We start from the raw sequence: 23690 nt of genomic DNA on the forward strand, positions 1-23690 counted from the left end.
GCAGAGGGATTGTGCTCCTGGATGTCACACGGCCAGTCAGCAGCCAGGGGCTCATTGCCTCGGCCCTGCTGGTGACCCTGCAAGTCCGCGAGTGGGGCTAGGGCTAGCCAGTGGTCCCAATGTGCCACCAAGGTGGGGTCGGCAGTTGTCCAAGCAAGGTCTGGCCCACTAAGCAGTCTTTGGTGCTGGGTGGGGTCGCCACACCCCGGACGGACGGGACAGGAGCAGGCCGGGCTCTCTGCCTGGCGTCCCCAGGACTCAGAACTCTAGTTATAGGGGGTGTATGGGGCCACATCTGAAGGCAGGCTGCTGGGGTGGGGACAGCAAAGCCCATTAAATTTCACCTTACAAGTGGCCCCCACCCTCTCTTCACGTGCCTCAGTTGTCTGCCAGGCACCTGGCCAGGCCTTTTCTCTTGCCCCTACCTCTTCCCCGGGGATCACCCTGAACTGGGGGGAATGCGGGTGAGCAAACAGATTGATGCCATTGAAGGCTGGCTGGCGACATCTCCAGACCTCAGACCCTCTTCCGAATCCGAGCTAATTACACCCTCCTCACTTTCTGCCTGTCCAGCAGCCCCCAGAGCACCCCTGACCCTTCCTGTCCTGAACATCAACTGCCCTCACCTCTACTCCAGCCAGCAGCTCTGTGACCCCCATCACTGACATGTAAGCCTTAAGCCCGTAAGCCCTTTAAGTAAGGAGAAGATCATGTGGCAGTGGTGAGCCCCAGACTGGGAGTTCTGAATTCTGACTCATAGCCCCTCCTGCTACTATTGTGCACCCAAGACAAGCCCCTCACTAAGCCTTTGTCTCCCCTGTGTCTTCACTGCCGCACGGTGTGGCTCCAGACGTCACGAAGGGAGCCTGGCTCCCAGGGCTGAAAGGGCTTGCTCGGCTTGTTAACCTCTGCAGTTAACCTGACAGTAATGGCAGATTCACAGGAAGCTACAAAAAGAACAGGGAAGTCCCATGTAGCCTTTCACCAAGTCTTTCCCAATGGTAGCATCTTGCGTGACCACAGTACAATATTGCAGCCCAGCCACTGACATCAGTTCAACCCACACATCTTACTCAGATGGCATCAGCTTGCCTGCATGTGTGCACTTGCGTGTGCACCATTGTATCACTTGTGTACATTTGTGGCACCACTATCGCCATCAAGGCACCAGAGAGCTCTTTGTAGCCCTGCCCTGCCTCCCCTCCCCGGCTGCACCTAACCCCTGCCATGGGCTAATCTGCTCCCCATCCACGATCATCTTGGGAATATCCTGTAAACGGGGCTTACGGTACATGGCTTTTGGGCAGGAGGGCAGTGACATTCAGTGGTAGCATCCTCGCGTTCCTTGTGGGAGGGTGGACCCCGGGTTACACTCTTGGGCAGTGCACCTCGCATGCCACTGTTTGTCGTGAGGATGCTAAACAGGTTTCAGGGGAGCTTCCAGACTCGGAGGGAATAGGGGAAAAGACCTGGTGATGTGCTTTTGAGAACCAGGCCAAGAGTGCAGCCCTGTTGTGTATGGGGTGGCCCTAGGTGTGGTCTGGCTATGTGGCCAACAATGATCTTAAGAAGTGGACTGTTTCCCCTCAGCACAATGCCCTGGAGACTCATCCAGGTTGGTTCAGGTAACAAAGGTTTGCTGTTTCTCTTTCTCATGGAGGTACTTCAATGCTACACATGGTTTGCACTAGACTACTAACCTAAAAGCTGGTGCTGTGAACCTACCCCGAGGTGCAACAGAAGAAAGGCCTGGTGACCTGCCTCTATGAAGATCACAGCAAAGAATACCCTGCGTATCAGTTCTAATTCATGGGGCCACATCACGAGTTGGAATCCACCCCAGGGTATAGGGTTCTATATTCCTAATGTGGAGATAATACAATTTGTTTATCCATTCGCCTTTCGGAAGATATTGAGTTGTTTCCAGTTGGGCTATTATAACTAAAGTTAAGGACATTCACTTACAGAGTTTTGTGCTCAGCGAAATGAAGGCACATCTTCACGTCTCTGAAATAGATGTACCAGGGTGCGATCATGGGTCACAGGAGGTCATTGACTGCCATCACGTGTGGCCACTGGCTCATAGCAGCCCTATAGGAGATAGTAGAACTGCCTCTGTGTGGTTCTGGACCATAAGAGAGTTGCATGTTTAGTTTATTTGTGAAACTGCTACATTATTTCCATCATGTCTATACCGTTTTACAGGGTCCCCACTGCCATAATGGTTACACATGGGGCTGCTACTTTCAGGATCAGCAATTCAAAACCACCAGCAGCTTTGCAGGAGCAAAATGAGGCTCTTTACTCCCGTGTGGAGTTACAATCTCAGAAGTCCACAGGGGCACTTCTACCCTGTCCTACGGGGTCGCTCTGCGTCGGCACCGACTCGATGGCAGGAATTGTCTGTTTGGTGAATGCCATTTTAAATCAACACCGACATGGTATGCGAGTGGCTCACTGTCTTTGCATCCTTACCGGCATTGTTTGGTAGTGTCACTAAGTTTGGTTCAAGCCTTTCTGAGAGATATGTACTGGCAGCTCATGGCTTGAATACACGGTTCCCCAATGGTCAATGATTTTGAACATATTTTCCTGTGCTTACTGAACATCTTGAGTCCTTTTCCGTGGACCGTCTCTTCATGTCTTCTGCTCAGTATCTGGTTGGGTGGTGTATTTTTCTTTTTCGGGAGTGTATTTTTTTTACAGTTGAGTGTGGAGAGTTCTTTATATGTTCTAGATGCAAGGGTTTCGTCCCATATGTGGTTGGCAGATGTGTTCTCTCCATTGGTAGTTTGTCTTTTTATTCCCATCACGCAGCCTTAGGAAGAGCAAACAATTTTAATTGTGAAAAGGTCTAATTCATCACGCATGTTGTTGACGTCCAGTGTAAGAACTCTTTGCCTGCTCTTAGGTCCTAAAGATTTTCTTTTCCCCCTAGAAGTGTGTTTTGCATTTGAAGCTGTGAGTCATCTGTGGAAGGTGAAAAGCTTAAGTTGTGATTTATGACTGCCCCTAGTGGGCTTTCTACGAAAGAGAGCCTTCATCTCCCAGATCACGCACCAGGAATTGAGAGGGTGGCGTCTACACTTTTTCCTTTTTTTTTAAAATTTATTACCATGAAAGTTCCGGGGCTGGTTCTCGGGAAGGGGTTAGGCCTGGTTGGGGAGTGGGGAGAACCTGACTGTCCATAAAGGGCTGTGTCCAGTGGCCTCCTTGGGAAAGAGTCATTCAGTCAGTCAAGAAACACCGAGAGAGGCCACTATGCGTTGGTTTGCGTTGGGCACTGCAGGGGCCAGGCTCTTTCCTGCTCCATAGTCCTGTCTGATGGTGAAGGCAAGACAGACCGGGCCTGCAGAGCTCAGTGGGAGTATTAGCTGTGGAGGGGTCTGAAGGAAGGAAGGAAGGGAGTTCCAGGAGAGGGAACAGCCCACACTGAGGCCCAGAGAGTCTAAGAGAGCCTGAGGCACCGGAAGTATGGCTGAAAGTGGGAGAGGGTGGCCACGTGGGCAGAGTGCTGGAACGGCACGTGAAGCCTTGTAATTTCCCCTGCCGGGGATGGTGTGCTGGAGTTGTGTACTGTGGTGTGGTGTAGGCAGAAGGTGGTTTCAGGGTTCCTACTGCTGGCTGGAAAGGTAGGCAGGTTACAAAGGAGTGAGTGGGCAGCAGAAACCACCTTTGTAGCCAAGCACAGTGGCTGCCCAGTAGGCATGTGGGCACAAGGACCTCAGGACAAGGAGAGGGGCAGTTTCAAGGTTTGGGTGTAGGCCCGGGCTTAGTGTGGGTGCTGATATAAACATTAAACGTGGAATCTAAGCTGTGTGGGGGTCAGGTTTCAGGCTCCCCTGGCCCCTGGGGCAGCTTGCCCTCAGCACAAACTTCTGATGCTCCAGTAGGACCTGGGAACTTGTGCCCAGGCCTGAGAACCTGCAACGGGATGAATAAACTGGGCGAGAATCAACTGACTCAGGCTTTCTGAGCCATTATGTGGCTGTGTCTTTCCCAGGAGGGCTGGGTCCTCTAAGAACCAGAGCCGGCCTGTCTAGGCCCAAAGTAACCTGCCCTCTGATTGCTGGACCCCAGTGACCTTCCAGCTGTGTCACAGGTCTGACCGGGTCCAAACGAGGTTCTTTTGGGCCCTGAATTTGTTCATCTGAAAAACTTGTGGAAATGGAAGTGGTTGGGTAGGGCAGCTGGATCAAATGGTGCCTGAACTCTTTCATGGCCATTTCTGGGATCCTTCTGCCTTCTCTCTTCTCCTCGTCCTGAGCTTTCCTATCCTCGCCTGCCCCCCATTCACTCACTTATTCCGTCACACAGCACACGCTCACCCAGTGTCTCTTCTGAGCCCAGCCCTGGGCTGGGCGATACTGGACTGACTTGGAGATGATTCAAGCCCAGTGTCTGCCTTGGGGAGCTGCTGGTCTGGTGGGGAGGCATGATATGTAAACAAACAGCAGTGATTCAGTCCTTGGCTGTGTGGGGAGCTGCTACTGCCCAGGGGGACAGGAGTGGAAAAGGCTTCCGAAGATGAGCTCTTTGCACTGGTCCATGACTAGGAGGTAAACAAGGGTGGGGGTGGGTGTTAAATGGGGACACTCCAGAAGGAGGGGACAACAGCCTCACACAGGCACGAAGGTGTAAGACTACGAGATGTGTATGAGAAAATAGAAGCAGGTCAGGGTGCTGGCACATTGATGCCTGGCCAGGAGGTGGCTGGGACCAGGTGTGAAGGGCCTGAAATGCCTTGGAAAAGGCATTCTTCTGGGAAGCCAGGCTCCAGTGATGGTAGTCATGAGGAGCTTCCGGAGAAGCCAGCTGCCTGACCGAAGCTCCGGCGTGGAAAGCCAGCAGTCAGGAAGGCTGGCTGGAGAGGATGGAAGGGAGTCATTGAGGCGGATCACAAGTTAGACCAGAGGTGATGGGGACGGAATGAAGCCCTGCACTCAAGAAATGGCTGGAGGTGGTGGGGAGGCAAGAGCACGGGGCTATCACGGGGCAACCCTGATGGGTCACTGAGCAGGAGGGGCCTCAGGGACAGGGAGCACGCCCCTGAGAGCCTGCAGTTTGGGAGTGCATGGTGTTGCTGATCAGGAAGCAGGGCTGAGACAGCACCCCCAGTGGGTCCCCAGGGGGACCCAGCCATGTCTGGCCTCACAGCCCAGATGACCCGGTACCTGGAGCAACTCACACTTGCTGCTTCTGGAAAAGAGGACCAGGCAGGTCACCACTGTGCCCCACTGGAGTTGCCTTCTATGAGGTCCCCGGACATCCCAGGAGAGCAGTGCTTGGGACTACCTCACTTGATTTCCTAAATCTTGCTGGAGACCGAGGCCAAGATCTATGGTGCCCACCTCGCTGGGGACCTGGGAGTCAAGCGGCAGGGGCATGTCCACCTTCACATACCAGCTGGGGTACCAGGGACAGGCCCTGGGTCGGTGGGAGCTGGGGCATGGAGGGAATGCAGTGGCGACGCCTGGCTTCCCTGTGATTGAGTCTGGCTCAGGGACACCAGACAGTGAGACTGAGTGCCGGCCTCCACCCCTCCCTGGCTTCAGTTCCCTCCTGGGGGAGGATGGCCAGGCAGAAGAGGAGTCCAGTGCAGGGAGGACTTTTCCACCCAGCAGGGGAGCCCCTCTGGCCTTTGGGGGATCATGGGAACGGGGAGAAGGATTTGTGATGGAGGACTGCAGGCAGGCAGAGACTCAGGGCTGTGAAGAGCCAGAGGGCCTCTCCTGACTCAGACTGGGAAACTGAGGCCCAGCAACCAGCCGTATATGTAGGTAATGACAAAGCAGGCATTTGCATGTGCCCAGAGGGGCGGGAGGGTGAGGGGTGACCTCTGAGCCGTCCTTTCTTGCAGATGACGTGGGCTGCGTGGTACCCTCCGAGTGCCTGCGGGCATGTGGGACCGAGATCGGCTGCTCCAACATCGCCTACCCCAAGCTGGTCATAGAGCTGATGCCCACAGGTGAGGCTCTTGGGTCGCAGGGGCCACACTAGGCCTGGCGTCTAATGTGACACTTGGCACAGAACGTATGATGTTCTGCTCAAAGGGAGGGAAAAAAAACCAATAATACTAGAGACCACTTGTGAGCCTGGCCCAAGGGCTTTGTGGTTGTCAGTTGCCATTAAGGCTTGACTTTCAGGGCACTCCTGGGGGTGGGGGGATGGGGCTAGACTACCAGCCTTTCAGTTTCTAGTCCAGCTGGCACCAGCTGGGAGGGAGTGGGCATCTCCTAGGTTGAATTCATGGGGGAAGGGTCGGTGTCCACCGCCCAGAGACTTGGGCATGTAATTTCCTCCGCGCCCTGCTTCGGGACCGTCTGTTCTGTTCCTTTCCCCATTTTAAGACCCCCATATGTTGGGTTGGGCTCAGGCCTCATGGCAAGTTGAAATTTGAACCCAGTCAACGTGCCTCCAGAGCCTGCCTCTAGAACTGGTGCTTCAATGTCGCTCAGGCAGGGCTGCCCACTCGTCCTCTGTGCTTCCTGTGTCCCGGGCCCAATTACCGATTACCAAGCACGTCTCTGTGCTGTCGCAGAGCACCAACTCCATGTCACAGAGGCCTCACCACATACCCAGAGGGAAAGTGACTTGGGCACCCAGTGTGACTGAGACTTCAACTCTAGGCTGGTCAGCTCAAAGCCCACTGCTTGCTCTGTGTGCGCGCGCCAGGGTTCCAGCGACTCATCCCTGTAGTAGCCAGATTCCATGTTTCCTGCGGCGGCAACAGCCTGGTATGGGGGATATGCAGGCAGAAGCACTGGCTGGGCATGCGACCCCACCCCAAGCCAAGAGAGGGAGGGCACCTGAGGCTTTCTGCAATCCCAGATGCTTGGCCTTCAAAGACCCTTGCATTTCCCTGGCCTCTCATGTCTGGTCTCCTGTGGAAGCTTCCTGTCCCCCAGGTGAGCTGGAAGGTGGGAAGGGTGAAGGAAAGGAGTTGTCAGGAGAGGGGTGGGGCAGGTGGGCTCCTCCCACCCATCCCTGCCCTTCCTCCCTCCCTTCCATCCTCCTAATGAGCTGTGGTCCAGACAACATAGGCGCCTGGAGCTGGGATGCATCTTGGTGCTGTCCTGGGTTGGTGGGGCTATTTGGGGCACATCTCTGCCCTGCTCCGAGCCAAGCCTGTGTTCTCATGTGTCAATTAGAGATAATGATGCTTACCCAGCCCTCAGCGTTGGTGCTGGGATTAAATTTAACAAGTTCCTGGCGCAAGGCTTGGCAACACTGTGGGTCCTCACCTCCGGGCCCTGCCTTCCCCTTGTGTTCTGGGGAGACTGGCGGAGTCCCAGCACAGTGCCTATGTAGGCCTTATGCTCCCCCTCCCAGAAATGAGTGGACTCAGCACTGATTCACCCCATCTGCCTGAGCAAGAGAAGGGAGGTGAAGAAATGTTTTGGGGAAATGGTGATGTAACTCACTCTCCCTTGGCCCTCGGCCCAGTCAGTCTAACAAGTGAACAGAGAGGCCCTTCGGGTGCTTGGAGTCACACAGCACCCTGCATGCGGAGCCTGGGTGCGGGGCGGGAGGAGTGGGCATCTCCGAGGCTGAATTCATGGGGGAGGGGTCCGTGTAGGGCTTCTCCTGGGGAGGGCAGGTGGCAGAGGAGGGGTTGGGGGAATGGGGAAGTGCTGGAAATGGAATGGGAGAACGAGCCACCCCATCCTGAGATGCCTCACCGGCCTTCCACCCTGGGACTCCCAGGGGCTTTGAATAGCCATGTTCACCCTCTCTGCTTGCAGCCAGTCCCCACGCTGGGCTTTTCTCTACCTGCTCTTCCACAACTCCTTGACTGGGGAAAGGGTGTTTGTTTATTCCAGGTGTGTACTGAGATTCCCAGTGCCAGTAGAGACAGGACCACTGGGGGCTAAGAGATGGAGCCAGCCTTGTGCCCGCCCAGGGCTCATTGCGAAGCCTGGCGCTCGGCTGCAGGCTACCTTTTTTGCAACCTCTCCTGTTACACATCCGGAGTTCCTGGGCACTTTCATCCCTGCTCTGAGCTTCCATTTCCTCTTCTGTGAAAGGGTTAATAATGCTTCCTTCAAATGAGGTCTTGGCTGTGAAAGTGCTTTGTCAACTGCAAGGTGCTTTAGGAATGAGAGGGCTGACGTTCACATGAATAACAATGCCGGCAATTACGGTGATTACGCCCGCCCGCAGATTGCCCGCAAGCCTGTGGCACTGGCAGCAGGTTCTGAAGGGTTTGAAGGTGCTGGCCCAGCCCCCTGCCTTTGCAGCTCGCTGTCTCCCCACCCTCCTTCCCTCGGGAGCTAGCCAGCTCAGCCGCAGGGACTGTGCTGGCCATGAGGCCTCCCTGGGCCTGGGAAGGCTCCTGGGGGCCTGGGGCTGGAGCAGACGGGGGTGGGAGTGGGGATCACACAGCTTCTTCTGCCTGCAGGTCTGCGGGGGTTGATGATCGCAGCGATGACCGCTGCGCTCATGTCGTCGCTGACCTCCATCTTCAACAGCAGCAGCACACTCTTCACCATGGACATTTGGCGGCGGCTGCGGCCCAGTGCTGGCGAGCGGGAGCTGCTGCTGGTGGGGCGGTATGGTTGGCAGGTGCCCGGGCACTGGGCAGTGGGGCTTTGTAGGAGGAGTAGGAGTTGGCCAGCTGGAGAACGGAAGCGGTCCGGGAAAGTGAGAGAAGCCCACCCCAGCCCCCAAATTCCTCTCTTGCCCATCCCTTTGCAAAGGGTCACGGACTTCATCTTTGATACATCCCTTACCTGGGTGGGGCGCCCCAGGCCACTCACGCCCTCATCTCATCCCAGAGCTGTCTTCCCACATCGGAGTATTTTACCCACCCGATGGTTCCCAGAGTAGTGGCGTGTCAGCAGTTGGAGCCCACCAGCCACTGGGGGGAGAGAAATGAAGCTCTCTGTTCTTAGAAAACCCTCCATCTGCAGAACAGGCCCAGTGCTGCTCTGTCCACAGTGTGGCTGGGAGCCAGCGCAGACTCGATGGCCAGGAGGTCATGTCCAGCGGCTTCTAGTTGCCCCAGAGAGGGCCCTGGAGCTGGCACTCAGCACTCAGCCCATGCTGCCCCTCGGATCTCCCTGCTCCTAGCCCATCTCAGTAATTCTCCCCCTTTGCAAAGCCCTCCACGATTACCCCTCTGTGCCTTTCCAGGTGATGCCACAGCCTTTGTGACTGCTCCCTGACACCCCTCCCCACCGGGCTGAGCCCTCGGTGACAGCGGGGGGCCCGTGATGCCTGGTGGCTCAGCCCTCTACCCCTGAACCTGGGGCCCAGAGCCCTGGAGGCCTCTCAGGGTGCACTGAGGAATGGTTCCCGTCTCCCTGGGCCTGCATCCTGACTACTCACTGCACTGAGGGCTGGCCCTTGGTGTCGATGAACCAAGAGTGCAAGGCGCTGACCCTCGGGTGCTCCAGGAGCTGTCCCAGCCACGCAAAGCAGTTGAGCTCTGTGGGGAGCACCCTGTGGGGGACCCGCTGGCCAGCAGGTGCCGTGAGCTCATCCGCAGGCATCTCCAGAACAAGGAGCCTCGTGCTGGACTGCACAGGCCACTGTGTATCTCATGTCCCCAGCACACAGCTGCTGCCAGTGGGTTCTTGGTCCTCCCCAATGGCCGCTATGTGTCATGTCCCCAGCACACGGCTGCTGCCAGTGGGTTCTTGGTCCTCTCCAAAAGCCGGTGGTGGCCCCTCTCAGTCCTTCCTGCTCCTGAGAGCTGGACCCTGGAGCCCTGCTGGTTCCAGATGCTGTCTCCTCTGAAGCCCCGTTTCCTGCATGGCTCTGTCTGGTGTGTGTGCGGCCTTCTGGCCCGAGGCCTGCCTGCTCAGTGGCCTCTGCTGGCTTCCCGGAAGCAGGCTTCTCCCCTGGCTCTTCCCGAGCCCAAGTTCCTGAGCTGACCCCTGCCGTGGCAGTTCAGCCATCACACCTTTAACAGCATTCGCACTTCTTCTGCCAAACCATGGCTCCTGGCCCCAGCAGCCTGGTCCTCTGCCCTCCGTGAGCTGCCTTAGGCTGTCTGAAACTGGGTGGCCTTCTGTCCCTCATTGCCACTCCAGTGGAGGAGAAAATGCCAGGGGCTGGTGGCCAGTGAGGTTCACTTTGCCACCTCTTGCTCTTGAAGCTCCAGGACAGCTCCCAACGCCTCTAGCTCTGGAGTAGCTTGCTCAGCCTCTTCTAGCTTCTAGCACCCCTATGCAGACCTTGCTCCCTCAGTCTGGGAGGCCTGTTCTCTGGTGGGGACAGTGTGACCAGAGCCTGAGTCCACAGAGATGGACATAGGAGAGGGGGAGCTGAGCAAGGCCCAGAAACCCAGCGAGGGCCGGGTTGACTTGTTGGTGATCTTGAGGGTCTTGTCAGGGAGGGGGAGGCCAGAGGAGCGGCCAGGTCTGGGAAGCAAGGACAGCTTTACCCCTGGGGCTCTGGTCTCTACACGCCCAGGCCCTGAGCCCCTCCTTCCCCACCCTGGCCTCTGCCCCGCTGCCTCACCCAGGCTTGTTAATCTTACAGCACAGTGCCCGGAGCCCCTGCCCTTGAGAGACCCCCCACCCCCATACACTGACTCCAGCCCAGGAGGATGATGGAGGGACCACTGATTCTGATGTGGGCCTTAGGAGGAGGGGGCACGTAGCCCAGTCTTGGAGGCACTCAGTGGGTGAAGCATTGCGGGCAGAAGGGATCGTTTCCAGAGACTGAGTCTTGAGCGGGTCTAGTGGTTCTTGTGACTGGATGGGAGGCTGGTGAGCAAGGAGGCAGGGGCAGGGCTGGGTTGGGCGGCTGGCAGTGGCCTGGCCATGCTGGACCTCAGGGCTAGGATGGGTTCTAGGATCTCTGTGGCAGCGGGGGAGAGAAGGGCGGATCAGAGCTGGCCAGGGCGGGGCCTCAGGCTCTGCCCAGGGTGATGCTGAGTCTGTATTAGGACAGCAGGCGTGTATGGAGGAGGCCTGGCTGTGCCTCTGAACAGGGCAGCGCCCGTCTGCCCGCCCTCCTGCCTGGCTAAGGGTTAATTAACCATAATCAAGTGCCACCTCCTTCCTTCGCCCTTGGGCCTGGAAGGGAAAGAAGCCAGGCAAGTGGGGGAGAGGACTCATGCCCAAGGGTACACAGCCTCTGCTGACCCCACCGTTGTTCCTGCCACTCCTGGGGGCACCGCTGGCCCAGGAGGTTGGGCAGACCTATCCATAGATGGTCCCCTCTGCTGGAAGCCATCCTGGAACAGGGGCTTCCTCTGGGGTCCCTTGCTCAGTCCTGCACTGGAGTCACAGCTCCCCCCACCCCACCCCGCCTTCTTGCCTTGACTCTGAGGGCTGGCAGCTTGGGTTGTGGGCATGATTATGTGAAGCCTGCCGTGAAGGGCTGTGTCCAGCAGGGAGCAGACAGGAGCTGAAGGGAGGGAACGCGTGCGTGGCAGTGCATTAGGGATTCCAGTTTCTAACCCAAGCCCAGCACCCCCTCCCCTATGAAGCCATGAACTGATCTCAAAAGGGTGCAGAGCAGCCTGGGGAGAGGGTGTGGTAGAATGGGGTGGGCCAGGCCAGCGGGATGATGGGGGTGGGGGGCTGTGGACCCTCATTCAGCCCACTGGCATCATTCTGTGTGTGGCAGGCATGGCCCCTCCGTCCTGGTACACCCTGTAAGCTCACCAGTGGAGGTGGGGTGGGTGTCTGGAAGAGGAAGATAAAGACGCCCCCCTGACCCCCCCATACCTAGGACCAGGGGCTAGGCCTGAAGGCAGCAGGAACTGGGCTGGTCAGGTGTAGTGCAGACTGGCTAGGTCCGGTGAAGTGTCCCCTGGGACCAGGGGCAGGAGGCAGGGGACAGAGCGGAGTGCTCCCAGGGCCTCACAGTCCTGGCCCCCTAGGTTGGTCATCGTGGTGCTCATTGGGGTGAGCGTGGCCTGGATCCCCATCCTTCAGGGCTCCAACAGCGGGCAGCTCTTCATCTACATGCAGTCAGTGACCAGCTCCTTGGCTCCACCGGTGACAGCTGTCTTTGTCCTGGGCATCTTCTGGCCACGTGCCAATGAACAGGTGGGAGGTGTGGGCTGGGAAGTGCCTGCCTGGTCAGAGATGTGGCCTCCCCGCCTTCCTCTCCCATGTGCTTCCTGTCTCCCATGCCAGAGCAGGGGACAGACCTCTGCTGACCCACATGCCCTGCCTCCCTCTCCTAGGGGGCCTTCTGGGGCCTGATGGTGGGGCTGGCTGTGGGCACAGCAAGGCTGGTCCTGGAGTTTCTGCACCCAGCCCCACCCTGCGGAGCCTCACCCCCCCAACCAGCCGTCCTCAGCAGCTTTCATTACCTGCACTTTGCCATCTCCCTCTTTGCGCTCAGCAGTACTGTGGTGGTGGTCGGCAGTCTGCTGACTCCAGCCCCCCAGGCAGCTCAGGTGAGTGGACCCCAGCCCCTACCCTTGTTGGAGCTTCTCACGGGTCCTCCTGTCTATGCGTGGCCCTGGCCTTTCACCCTGGATGCTCACTATCTGACTTGGGGCCCATTCTGAGTCCTAGCCCTCTTCAACCTTGACCTCCAACTCTGCTGCTTCAGATCCCTTGGCCATGTCTGAACTCTGCTGCCATCTTTCAGTCACTGAGCCTTGATCCATCTGGGTCCCCCTGTCCCCTTTGCAGATTGAGAATCTCACCTGGTGGACCCTGCCTCCGGTCCTGCCCTCGGAAGCTAAAGCAGGTCAGGGCCAGATGCTAGATGCTCTCTGTCCTTCCACCCCAGGGCTGGAAGCACCATCCGCCTCATCCACCCGTCTCCTCTCCTACCCCCTCAGGTGATGGACAAACCCCCCAGAAGTACGCTTTCTGGGCCCGCATCTGTGCCTTCAATGCCATTTTCCTCATGTGTGTCAACATCTTCTTCTATGCCTACTTTGCTTGACGCGGTCACCAGGGGTCCCGGCATGTGCAGAAGTAAGCAAGTGATGGAGACCTTGCAAGGCCACGCAGCAGGCCAGGGTGGGGGTGGGGAGTGGGGAGTGGGGAGAGGCTGGAAAATAGGGCCCGGAGGACGCAAAGAACAGGTCTTTCAAAACTGTACCACATGTCATCCTGATTGGAAAGAAAATGAGATGCTGATGGATAGCCTTTCCTTTGTTCTGCTTGTATTTGCACACTTGGGAGAGGGGGTGGTGCCGAAAGAGCTCATCTCCTAGGGCTCTCAGGGCCTTGGACCAGCTCAAGGGCTGCAGCTGCTGGGGCTGGAGTGAGGGCAGAGCGCAACTACAGGGATCAGGGGACAACCCACACCACAGGGGCCCCCCAAGCAACTGCAGTAGCTCTGCTGGCCAGCCAGCTTGCTCCTTGCTGCCGGAGCTACCCCCTCACCTTTCCCAGCGCCCCCTTGCTCCTCCCTCCCTCCCTCTGTGGGCTCCCTTGACCTCCCTGGCAGCCTGGTGAGAAGCCTTGGGTACGTCCCACCTCCTTATCTCTGGTTTCAGTGGTGCCCAGACTCAGGCAGGCCCTGCTCCTCCCTGCCCTGCTGGTGGCACATGCCATCGGAACAACTCCCCCCTCTTCCCACACTTGGAATAGCATCCCTCTGTGATCCTGGGGCACCCCTGCAATCAGCTCCATCTGTTCCCCTTGGCTCCCCTCAGGCTCCCAGCGAACAAGCACCCCTGGAACCCAGGCTCCCTGTGTAGTTGGGTGGAGGGGCAGGATGGTGGGGGGCAGGGTTTCATAATGGGGCGTCCATGTATGCCATGGGGGTGGGGGGAGGTGTAGTCTAGAGCTGGGGGGCTGCTGAGACACCCAGCCCCACCTGGAAGCTGACTAGAGAGTGAAAATCGATAACTGTCTAGCCCCAAGGGTGACCTTCCTCTGCATAACTCAAGGGGCCCTTTGAGGGGGGGATCAGGCCAGCTGAGTGGGTGGTCACTCTGTGAAGAACCCACTGCCCAGCCCAGGGCTCCCTGGGTGGAGCCTGCAGGACACCCATCTCGGCATCTTCAGCCGTAGACAGGATGTGGTCAGGCTCTTTCCTGCCCATCCCTGGACTCACACACCTGGGGCCTATAGAGGGAACCACCAGGAGGTCCTGGGGAGCTGCCAGGAGGTCCAGTGGGTCGTGTTGGGGGGTGGTCTGTGGTGAAGTGGCGGGGAGTCAGACACTCTATAACCAGTCCAATTCTGGCTGAGCCCTGGGGGAACCAGGCAGGTGGAGTGTTCACGGCTCCCTCCATGTCCCCGTGTTGCCTGTGACATGGACCCAAGGAGTGGGTGCCTGACTGCCCAGACGCCCCCTGTCACAGATGTACAGGCTGCACATAGCTCCTCGGGAAGAAGCCAACGTGCCCACAGAGCCTGCCCCGCCACCAGTGGGGGTCCACGCGCTCCAAGACCTCGATGATGTCGCCACGACAGAAGCTGATCTGCGAAGGGTCCTGGGCGGAGAAGTCAAACCGGGCCTGGGCAAAGCAGGCCTGGGAGGACTGTGGGGAGAAGAAGGAGGGTCAGGGTCCCGGCCCAGCACCCCCAATGCTCACCCCCCCCACCAGCCCTTTCACACCCTGCAGTGGAGGCTCCATGGAGAAGTGAACCGGGTCGGGTGAATGCTGGGCTCAGATGGCCACCTGCTCCTTGCGGACTCAGTCTCTCCACCGGCCAGGGCGGCTGGACTGGAGCGGCCAGTGCCGAAGGAGCCTGATCCAGGTGGTCCAGGATGGGCATAATTAGAGGTTCTCTGCCCAGGAAGGAGGGGATGTCTCGGTTCTAGGGAGATGAGCAGCTTGCAGGTCAAGCAACCAGACCAGACCAGAGGATGGCAGTCAGCCCCCAGCTCTATCACAGGGCCCCTCCCCCACTCCCCTGGGAGGTGGGGGTAGTGCACATCTGGGAGGCCTGTAAGCAGATGTTCTTGGACCCCAAGAGTCAGACTGGGAGCTCACGGCCATCTGGGCCTTAGGGGTGGGGCTGAGGAGGTGAGCTTCATGTCAGTGGAGAGAGGCTGCTTTGCAGGGAGTTGCTTGACAGTATTGGCACATTGGACAGGGGACACTGAGGTCCACTGCGGGAGGACTGGCTGTAAAGCACAGCAGGGTGGCAAGTGTGTGTGTGTTTGTGTTGGTATGTGTGTGTGTTGGAGTGTGTGTGTCTGTGTATGTGAGAATGTGTGTTTGAGTGTGAGTGTGTGTCTGCTTGAGGAAGTGAGTGAATGTGTGTTTTAGTGTGTGAGAATGTGAGTGTGTGCATGTACTTGAGGGAGTGTGTGTCTGCATCTGTGTGTTTGTGTGTGTTTGAGTGAGTGTGTGTGTCTGCATCTGTGTGTTTGTGTGAGTGAGTGTGAGTATGTGTCTGCATCTGTGTGTTTGTGTGTGTGAGTGTGAGTGTGTGTCTGCATCTGTGTGTTTGTGTGAGTGTGTGTGTGAATGAGTGTGAGTGTGGGTCTCCATCTGTGTGTGTGAGTGTGAGTGTGTGTCTGCATCTGTGTGTTTGTGTGAGTGAGTGTGAGTGTGGGTCTGCATCTGTGTGTTTGTGTGAGTGAGTGTGAGTGTGGGTCTGCATCTGTGTGTTTGTGTGAGTGTGTGTGTGCTTGTGTGTGTGTGTGTGCGCGTGTGACTATGGGCATGCACCCGCACATGAATACGGGGATGGCTACACAGGTCGTGACCTCCAGTTCCAGGCCTTGCTGACCCCCCGTAGACAAGCAGCCTGCTTGGACAAGCACACCTTAGACAAACCCCACTTGGCTGGTGCTGTCACACTCTGGAGGGAGGAGAGCAGACCCTCAGGCGGTGATGACAGGGCCAGCCAGCAAATTGCTATTATTATGAAGATGGGGGAGGGTGCATCCGTCCGGCCAGGCACCTGCCCACATGCAGTCACACCCTACCCGTGCCCAGTTCCTCAGGAGCAGATAGCAGGGCTCTCTGAGTCTGTTTGTTCATCTGTACAGCGGGCATGACAAGTGCAGAGTACAAAACCCAGCTCAGGCCAGGGAAGCTCAGGGGCCTCAGTTCCTTCCTTCCTTCGACATACACTTATTGTGTGCCTGGGGGTGTAGTGGTTATGCACTGGGCTGCTAACCATGAGGTCAGTGGTTCAAAATCACCAGCTGCTCCTCAGGAGAAAGACGAGGCTTTCTAGTCCTGTAAATAGTGAGTCTCAGAAACCAACAAGGGCAGTTCTACCCTGTCCTGTAGGGTCGCTATGAGTCAGCAGGGGCTCGGTGGTTGTGGCGATCATGCTCCACACATGCACCATAAGAGAACTGAGAAGGAGCTTCCAGTCTGACCCATCGTCCCCCCCACCCCATCCTACCCCACCCCACCCCACTCCCTTTTCTTTCCACCTTGTGAGCTTTGGAGCCTGGCCCCGACCCCACCGCCTCCTCCCGTCGTCCCAGATGCTCAGAAAGGAGGTTCAGCCTGAGCCCGATATCCATGGACTCCTGTCCTTCTGCAGAAAGGCCAGCACGGGGAACCCACCTGGCCCACGGCCTGCCCACTTACCTCAAGCAGGGGTTCCTCGTCCCGCAAGAAGATCTGCCGCTTCTTGGCGATGGTGGTGGTGCGGTAGAAGTCAATCAGCTCATTGATGGAGTTGAATTTCTCCTCCCACAGGAAGTACTTCCCAGAGGCCTCCCGTAGCACCTTGAAATGCTGCACCTGCTCTCCGTAGCTGGGGGTGAGGACCCGAACACCTCAGATGGCTCAGTGCCTCTCCCAGTGCCTGGCCCCTGAGAACCCCAGGGCCCAATTTCTCATGCTCTACCACCACCTGGAAGCAGGTCTCCCTCTTGATGGGGACCCGAGACCCCACTGCCTGGCCTGATGTGTCGCCTGGTACACACCCCTGGTATAGGAGGAGGGTACCCTGGACCAGGCCGGACTTTTGTTACCTAAGTACTTTCTGAACCTCAACTCAGAAAATGCTGGGTGTTGTTGATCCGTCCCAGCAAATGGGTCCTGAGAATGGGTATTGGACAGCCTCTCCGCTCCCATCTCTTCCACTCCTCCTCCCCAACCCCCTCAAGGGGGGGTGTGTCATTCAGAGAGCAGGTCCTAAGAGCATCCTACTGGAGAGAGTCATGCTGAATGCTTCCTGTCCAGAACCTTCTAGGACTCTATTGCTCAGACTCGAGAGCAAGTGTCCTGCCCCCCATCTACTCTGTGACCCTGGCTGGGGACGTTCCTCTCAGTGTTTGGACAGCGTGGCCCCTCCTGGCCAGGTCCCTTCTAGCACAGCGGGCCGGCAAACTTTTGAGACATGAGAGCCAATCTTGTCTCTCACAACAATTTTAAGGGATGTCACTCAGATAGTGGTGATTTGATTTGTTTGTAAAAGCACAGCTATGGCTCTTGAATACTTCCCAAATGTTTATAAGTGAAACGATGATATTTTTATTTGCATGTTTAATTTTCACTCTGGAGCCATGCCTATGCACCGAAAGAGCTGCCGGGCTTGAGCGGCAGTTTGCCCTCCCCCTTCTAGTCCCACGGAGGAGACGTGGAGCCAGCGGTGCTGCCAGCGGTGGAGCCTGTGTGTGCCAGGCCTGGGCAGGGGAGCCCACGATGCCTCCCCACACAGCCTTTCAGGACCAGACTGGAGGAGGTGTTCTGTAATTTGGACACAGCCATGTAATCATGGTCCCACTCTCCTGTAGGGTGCTTGGCCTTTATTTCTCTTAGCCCAGGAGGAACCAGCTGAGCCCTTTGTGCAGTAGGGAAACTGAGGCCCAGAGCCTCGCCCTGAGCTACCTGGCACCACCCAGTGAGAAAGGGTAGAGCTGAAAGGGCATCTGAGGGGGGGGGTTGAGACTGTGGCTCTCCGACACTCCTGATTGGTTCTCGCTTTATGACGTCATTCTGACTGTGCTCCTGGCTCTGCGTGTGTGTGTGTGTGTGTGTGTGTGTGTGTTCTCTCTTCTGTTGGGAGTCAAGGGCTCTAAGGCACACAGATTCTCTCTTCACTTCCCAACGTACTTTGGGGCCCTTGATCAACCACCTACGCAGGCTTCAAGGTGGAGGTAAAAGGACCCATCCTCCGGGAAGCCTTTCTCAAGGTTTGCAGTCCAAGTGGGGATGTTCTGGTCCCTCCATCTACTGTCTAGGTTTCCCATGATACACTGCTCTGGTGGGTTGCAACCCTGACACTAGACAGGCAGGGAGGCAGCCGTGGGCCTCGGCTTGTGTACACGCCACACCTGGGCCCATTGCAGTTGAGCGGACCCAGGGTGCTAGGCTCTGAGTCCTCTCTCATGGGTTCGGACACTGGCTTCTCTGCTCACCAGGGCTGTTTTTAGGCTTGAGCAAGATGATTGGGTGCCTGCTCCATGCTGCCTCTTAAGACTAGTTCCCCATGCCAAAGAAAGCTGGGCCTCGCCAGACAGTGACCCCACGTGGAACCAATAGTTCCTGAGCCTGGACACAGCGGCCTGCCTGTCTGCCCATGCGTCCAACCGGGCCCGAGACCAGAGCCCAGCACCTGAAAGTTCAAGGCAGCATGGGTCTGAGTGCCCTGCGTGATGCTACCCTCACTGGTGAACCATGGCAAACCTTGCTGCTGAGGGTCGATTCCTACGCAGAGCGGATTCCCACGCTGACTCCAGAGGACTCCAGGTCGACCTGCCTCTCGGTTTCTGAGATTGGAACTCTTGATGGGAGCAGCGGGCTCATCTTTCCCTCACTGAGTGGCTGGTGATTTGAAATGCTGCCAAGGAAGGTCTTTCCCTGTCCCGTCTGGCCTCATGCCCGTGTTATACTTGAGGAGAGTGGGCCTGCAGCCCTCGGCAGCCATGCTGCAAGGCTGCTGCTGTTGCTGGCTGTGGGTGAGCTGTCAGACAGCCCCCTGTGAGCTGTCAGCCCCCTCCAGGGGAGCTTTGGGGGCGTGGTACTAGGAGGGGAAGGGGAGAGTCCTTGCAGACCACCCTGGTGGGGGAGCCTCCTGAGGAGGAGGTGGGGAGGAGCAATAAGCTGGAGCCGGAGGTCTGAGCCTGGGAAAAGTACAGCCTTGTGTGTGTGTGTGTTTCTGTGTCTGTGTGTCCAAGCACGCATACTCAGGTGTCCGTTGGTTTGACTGCTGTCTCTGAGTCGTGGGCATCCTCCGTGAACATCCATCTCCGTCATATCTGGTGCAGTTTTCTGGAATGCTAGGTAGGTACAGATGTTGGGTGTTCTCTCTCCCTGCTCTGTGGGTGACTGTGTGTGAGCCATGTGGGTGTCACCGCGTCTGACCCGCACCCTCAGGGAAAAGACAGGATGGGTGGCTGCTGGGCTGTCAGAAAAGCCCGAGGACCTAGCCTGGTGCCAGCAGTAGCAGGTCTTGCCCAGCAAGTTTTTCTGGCCTGGTGGCAGCAGTGGTGGCTTTGACTATAGTGAAGTGGCCCAGGGAGGAAGATAAGATAGATAGGGGCAGCAGAGAGAGGGAGTACAAGGCTTCCTACCTAGCCTGCCAGAAGGGGCCTCAAGATCCCCCAACTTCCCCACATGTAGATCCCCGTGGGCAGAAGTCTGGGTAGGAGCTGCCTGCAGGGTGATCTCCACTGGGCAGACCTTTGGTGTCCTCCTCTGCCAGTTTGTCACCTGTCCTGCTTAGAAATTGATGCAGCTCGACCTCAGGGTGGGTAGGGGTCAGGGGGTACATCTGGACCTGTAGCATTTGGGGTAGGTGGGCTGCCAAGTCACAAAGGGCCCTGGAGGCTGTTTGGCTGGGTGACCTGAGGCAAGTCACTGCTTCTTATCTGTAAACTGGGCCTCGGGGGACCATGCGGATTCCCTCACATTATCCAGTCTTGGCTGCAAGTGCATCTTGGCCTACAATTACAGCCCCCTCCTCTCCTTCCCTCCCTCCCCCTGCTCCAGAGCCTTCATCATCTTCCCTGCTCAGAGGTGCCTGCCTGCCTTCCACCCGTCTGTCTCCTGTGGGATGGGGTGGGGGTGGGGGCCTGGGGAACAGGAGCACCGCAGCATTTATCTGTGTCCAGTGGCTAGCAGGGCCTGGCCTGGTCAGGCAGCACAAACCCACGTCTGTTGGATTGGGGGCACCTCTAGCCTGAAAGGAAGCCAACACCTGACATGAGACCAAGGGCCTGACTCAAGTGTGGGGTGAAGTGACCAAGCCTCGGGTGGCCCCTGCTTGGCTCTGGTACCCTGGCTGCTCGCTGAGGGGTGGAGAGACAGGCCCTGTGTTCACTTGGAAAGGGTATACTGTCGCCACTCAAGGACCATACACCCCCCCCCCCCTTGCAGGGGCGGGTACGTGTGTGCAGGAGGGTGGGGTTGGGGTGGGCAAGGCTCCCTGAGGGTCACATGTGTCTCTGTCAAGCCATCTCTTTCTTGCCATGATGGGGTACTGTGCCCTCACCCCCAGCTGCAAGTGAACACACAGCCAAGAGCAGCCTAGGGCCAGTCTGAGGTCACTCAGCAAGTGTGGGCTCAGGAAGCCAGGATTAGAGGTGGCTTCCCTTCTCATGCCATCGCCCCTCCTCCGCAAGCCCCGATTCATGGTGGGGGCAGTGTTCCAGGGGCCCGATGTGGCCTCTGGGAGAAACAGTAGAAAGTACTGTAGCCAGCACTGATTGAGCATTTAACCATGTGTCAGAGATCAGCTTAGGCCCTTTGCAGTGAGGGGATAGGTTCAGAGAAACTGCTGGGTGTTAGGATTGTAAGCTTCAGGCACGCACTTTTAGCCTGCACGGCCCTGAGAGACCATGGACCAGTAACTGCAGCGGGACCTAGGAGCATGACCTAGGAGCAGCACCCAGCTGGGGAAACTAAGGGTCATTGGCGCCCCCAAGTGGCAATGTGCTCAACTCACAGCCACTGAGCCCTTGAAACTCCTTACAGTATGCCTCTGACCTGGAGGCTTGGCCCAGACTGATGTCCGGGGGGAGGGGTTTGGAGGAGGGGGCAATCAGGATTTCCTTTGGGGAAAGCCCCAGACTCTTTCCTCGAAGAAAATGGGGCCCAACCCTCCTCTGCTCAAGAATGACCTTCAGCTCCTCTAGCACAGCCCGCTCCTCTCCCCACCAGACATCTCTCTGCTGCCTGCACACACCCCTCGCTGTCCACCTCTGGGTCTCTGCACACTCAGCTGTTCCTTGTGCCTGGCACACTCTGTGCTCTCCTTTTGGCGGACTCCCCACTCCTGCCCCAAGGCTCAGCTCAGCTCTCAGATGGCCCCACTGTCACTCAATCTCCCTCAGGCGCCACAAGGGGTTCCAACCCTGTTTGGCCCTGCTTGGGCCAGGAATCTTAGTTTTGGGGTTGTTCCCAGGAGCCACAGGCTGGTTGGTACCAGACTGCTGGGTACCATTCTTAGATCACCAGCCCCTTCTTCACGGCCCCCAGCAGCTCCAGGGGCCATGCAGCTGGCCACCCTTGGCCCCCACTTCTAGGTGGAAGTGTCACCGCCCCTGTAACAGCTGCCAGGCTGACAGCGGGGGCAGCTGCAGCCAGCCTCCCCACAGGCCAGTGATCCAGAGTGTGATTTTGTTGCCTGTCCCCTGATTCACAGAACCACCCACTTCCCAAACTGACCACTTCTCCCCCGGTCTCCAGCTCCTGGTCCTTCCAACACACCATGCTCATACCCAACCCAGAGCCTTCCCTCTGTCTGGACGTCTCTCTCCCTCCCTCCTGGGGACACCCAGAAGCCTCCACTTCCTTCCTCAGATGCTTGCTCAAATGCCGCTTCCACCAACAGGCCTTCCTGACCCCTCTGCCCTTGACATTCTGTCTTTCTTTGTGTTTTCTTTCCTCTCTCTCTCTCCTGCTAAAACACATGACTCACAAAAGCAGCCACTTTGTCTTTGTCATTTCTGCTTCCCCAGCCCCAGGAACTGCCTGCACGCAGCCTCCAACTCCAAACCAAAGTCCCTGCCTTCAAGTCAGACTCAGCAGATCGATAAGACAGCATAGATGGCCCCTGGGAGCTTTTGAGGCTGTAACTCTTTCCGGAAGGAGAAAGCCCTGTCTTCCCCCCAGAATGGCTGGTGGTTTTGAACCGCTCACCTTGCACTTTGCAGTCCCACACAGAGCAGCTAAATCACCAGGGAATACGGCAAAAGCACAATACATATTCCAACATTGAGTTGATGCACTTGGGTCCTACAGTGTCTGGCCATGGGGACAAGGAGGGACAGAGACCCACCAGGGTGCTGACCTTTTGCCCACTCCCACCTCCTCATCCTTCCTCAGGCAACCTGGCCTTGGCCTTGAGGATGGGATTCTACCTACCGCAGAGGCCACCGCTCCTGTCTGCTATGCCAGACACCCTCATCAAGGCCACCCGACCTCAATTCCAAGTGCGACTCCAATTGCTTTAAATAAATTAGTTCACTGGGGACTTCCAACAGCCCATACAGGCGAGGCACAGAGGGGTCCAGCAACTCGCCCAAGGTCGCACACCCAGGACGTAGCAGAGCTGAGAATTTTAGCTCAAGCCCCTTGGCTCGGGGTCCACCCTCTCAACGTGGCTGCGCGGCTGTGGATCGAGTGGGACCTTGCTGGCGCACATTCTAGGGGGCTGCCCCACCCACACTGTTCCTCTCCAGTGATCCACGGGAAACCCCCTCCAAGAACCTCCTCCTGCCCACCCCACCCCATTCCCTCGCTGGGGCCACATCCTGGGCCGGGCGCCACTCCCACTGCGCCCAGACTGTTGTTGGCTTCTGGCTTCGGCAGGAAGAGTGGGGTTTCCAACCCCCTTCCCGCGCCTCCTCCCCCCTGCGACTCCGCACTCACTTCACAGAGATGGAGAACTCCCCAGGGGAGCTTTCGCTCTCTCGAATCAGAAAGGCCCCCAGGTGGTTTCGTTTCATCAGGATGTCTTCTGCCAGCTGCCGGGAAATCCTGCCCGAGTACCACCTGCAGGAGAAAGTTCGAGGGCAGTCATCCCGGAAGGCCCCCTCCCCACCCCCACCAAGTGTCTCTGGCGCGACCCCTCAGGGCCCGCCCAGCAGGCCCGCGAACCAAAGGACCTGCCCGCACCACTCGGCACTTGGGGAAGTCCAGGCGCGCGGAGGGGAAGCCCCGCACGCGGGAGGGGGGGGCTCATTCCCAGAACGTTGGTTCCTGAGTCCAAGCCTTTCCTGCCACCTCAGGCAAATGCACACCCCTATAACGACAGAAGCAGTCACACACCAAAGGCACCCCAGCCTGGCTTTTGAGTTTGAGAGGGTGGATGCTTCACATGGAAACAGAAATGTTTTGGAAATGATGATGGTAACGTTTGTACAAATGTGCTTGATACAACTGATGTATGGATTGTTATAAAAGCTATAAGAGCCCCCAATAAGATAATTTATTAAAAACAACAACAACCCAACAACAACGCATGGCCAATGTCAAAGTAGTAGCAGGTTCTGTTGGATGAGAAAAAAAAAATTCTCTCCCTCTACCCACTTCACAGACGCACAGACAGGCCACTGGGCTTTTGCCCAGAAGCTTGTTCACGTCTGTTTTCCTATTAACCAAACAAACCTGGGTCTAGAGCAGGTGCCTGGCCAATGCTTACCCTCCTGCAGAACTCCCACCCCCTCTAGAGGGAGCAGCCCGGCTCAGCGGACAGGCTCTGGGGTGGACACTGGGATCCTGGCTCTTCAGCCGTGATGGGATCTGGCACCTATGTTCCTGGCACCAGTGTTTTAGCCTAGCTTTGTTGTTTAAATGGGGAAACTGAGACCCAGAGTGGCAGGCCAAGAGCAGGGCCCTTCCTTCACTGCTTCAGCAGATGGGTCTGGACCTGTTGTCTCAGCATTTTGAT

At 57.4% G+C, this 23690-nt stretch overlaps 2 protein-coding genes across 4 annotated transcripts in view; one reads left to right on the forward strand and one right to left on the reverse strand.

The window, feature by feature from the left end:
- The window catches only part of SLC5A10 (solute carrier family 5 member 10), a 49680-nt gene extending 36807 nt beyond the window's left edge, over positions 1–12873 (forward strand). For 2 of the 3 annotated variants that reach the window (XM_075559144.1, XM_075559145.1), the window contains 6 exons: positions 5861–5968; positions 8402–8552; positions 11840–12008; positions 12149–12364; positions 12606–12663; positions 12758–12873. In XM_075559144.1, the coding sequence (XP_075415259.1) occupies positions 5861–5968; positions 8402–8552; positions 11840–12008; positions 12149–12364; positions 12606–12663; positions 12758–12864 (809 nt within the window). In that variant the 3' untranslated portion in view covers positions 12865–12873. The remainder of the gene's footprint in view (positions 1–5860; positions 5969–8401; positions 8553–11839; positions 12009–12148; positions 12365–12605; positions 12664–12757) is intronic. The other variant, XM_075559147.1, reaches the window with a different exon arrangement.
- A 1357-nt stretch (positions 12874–14230) lies between these two features.
- The window catches only part of GRAP (GRB2 related adaptor protein), a 31102-nt gene continuing 21642 nt past the window's right edge, over positions 14231–23690 (reverse strand). The window contains exons 3-5 of the mRNA XM_075559148.1: positions 22670–22792; positions 16436–16604; positions 14231–14416 (exon numbers count right to left, since the gene is read on the reverse strand). Coding sequence (XP_075415263.1) covers positions 14231–14416; positions 16436–16604; positions 22670–22792 — 478 coding nt within the window. The remainder of the gene's footprint in view (positions 14417–16435; positions 16605–22669; positions 22793–23690) is intronic.

Source organism: Tenrec ecaudatus, chromosome 10 (genome assembly GCF_050624435.1).
Source record: "Tenrec ecaudatus isolate mTenEca1 chromosome 10, mTenEca1.hap1, whole genome shotgun sequence".
Taxonomy (NCBI): Eukaryota; Metazoa; Chordata; class Mammalia; order Afrosoricida; family Tenrecidae; genus Tenrec; species Tenrec ecaudatus.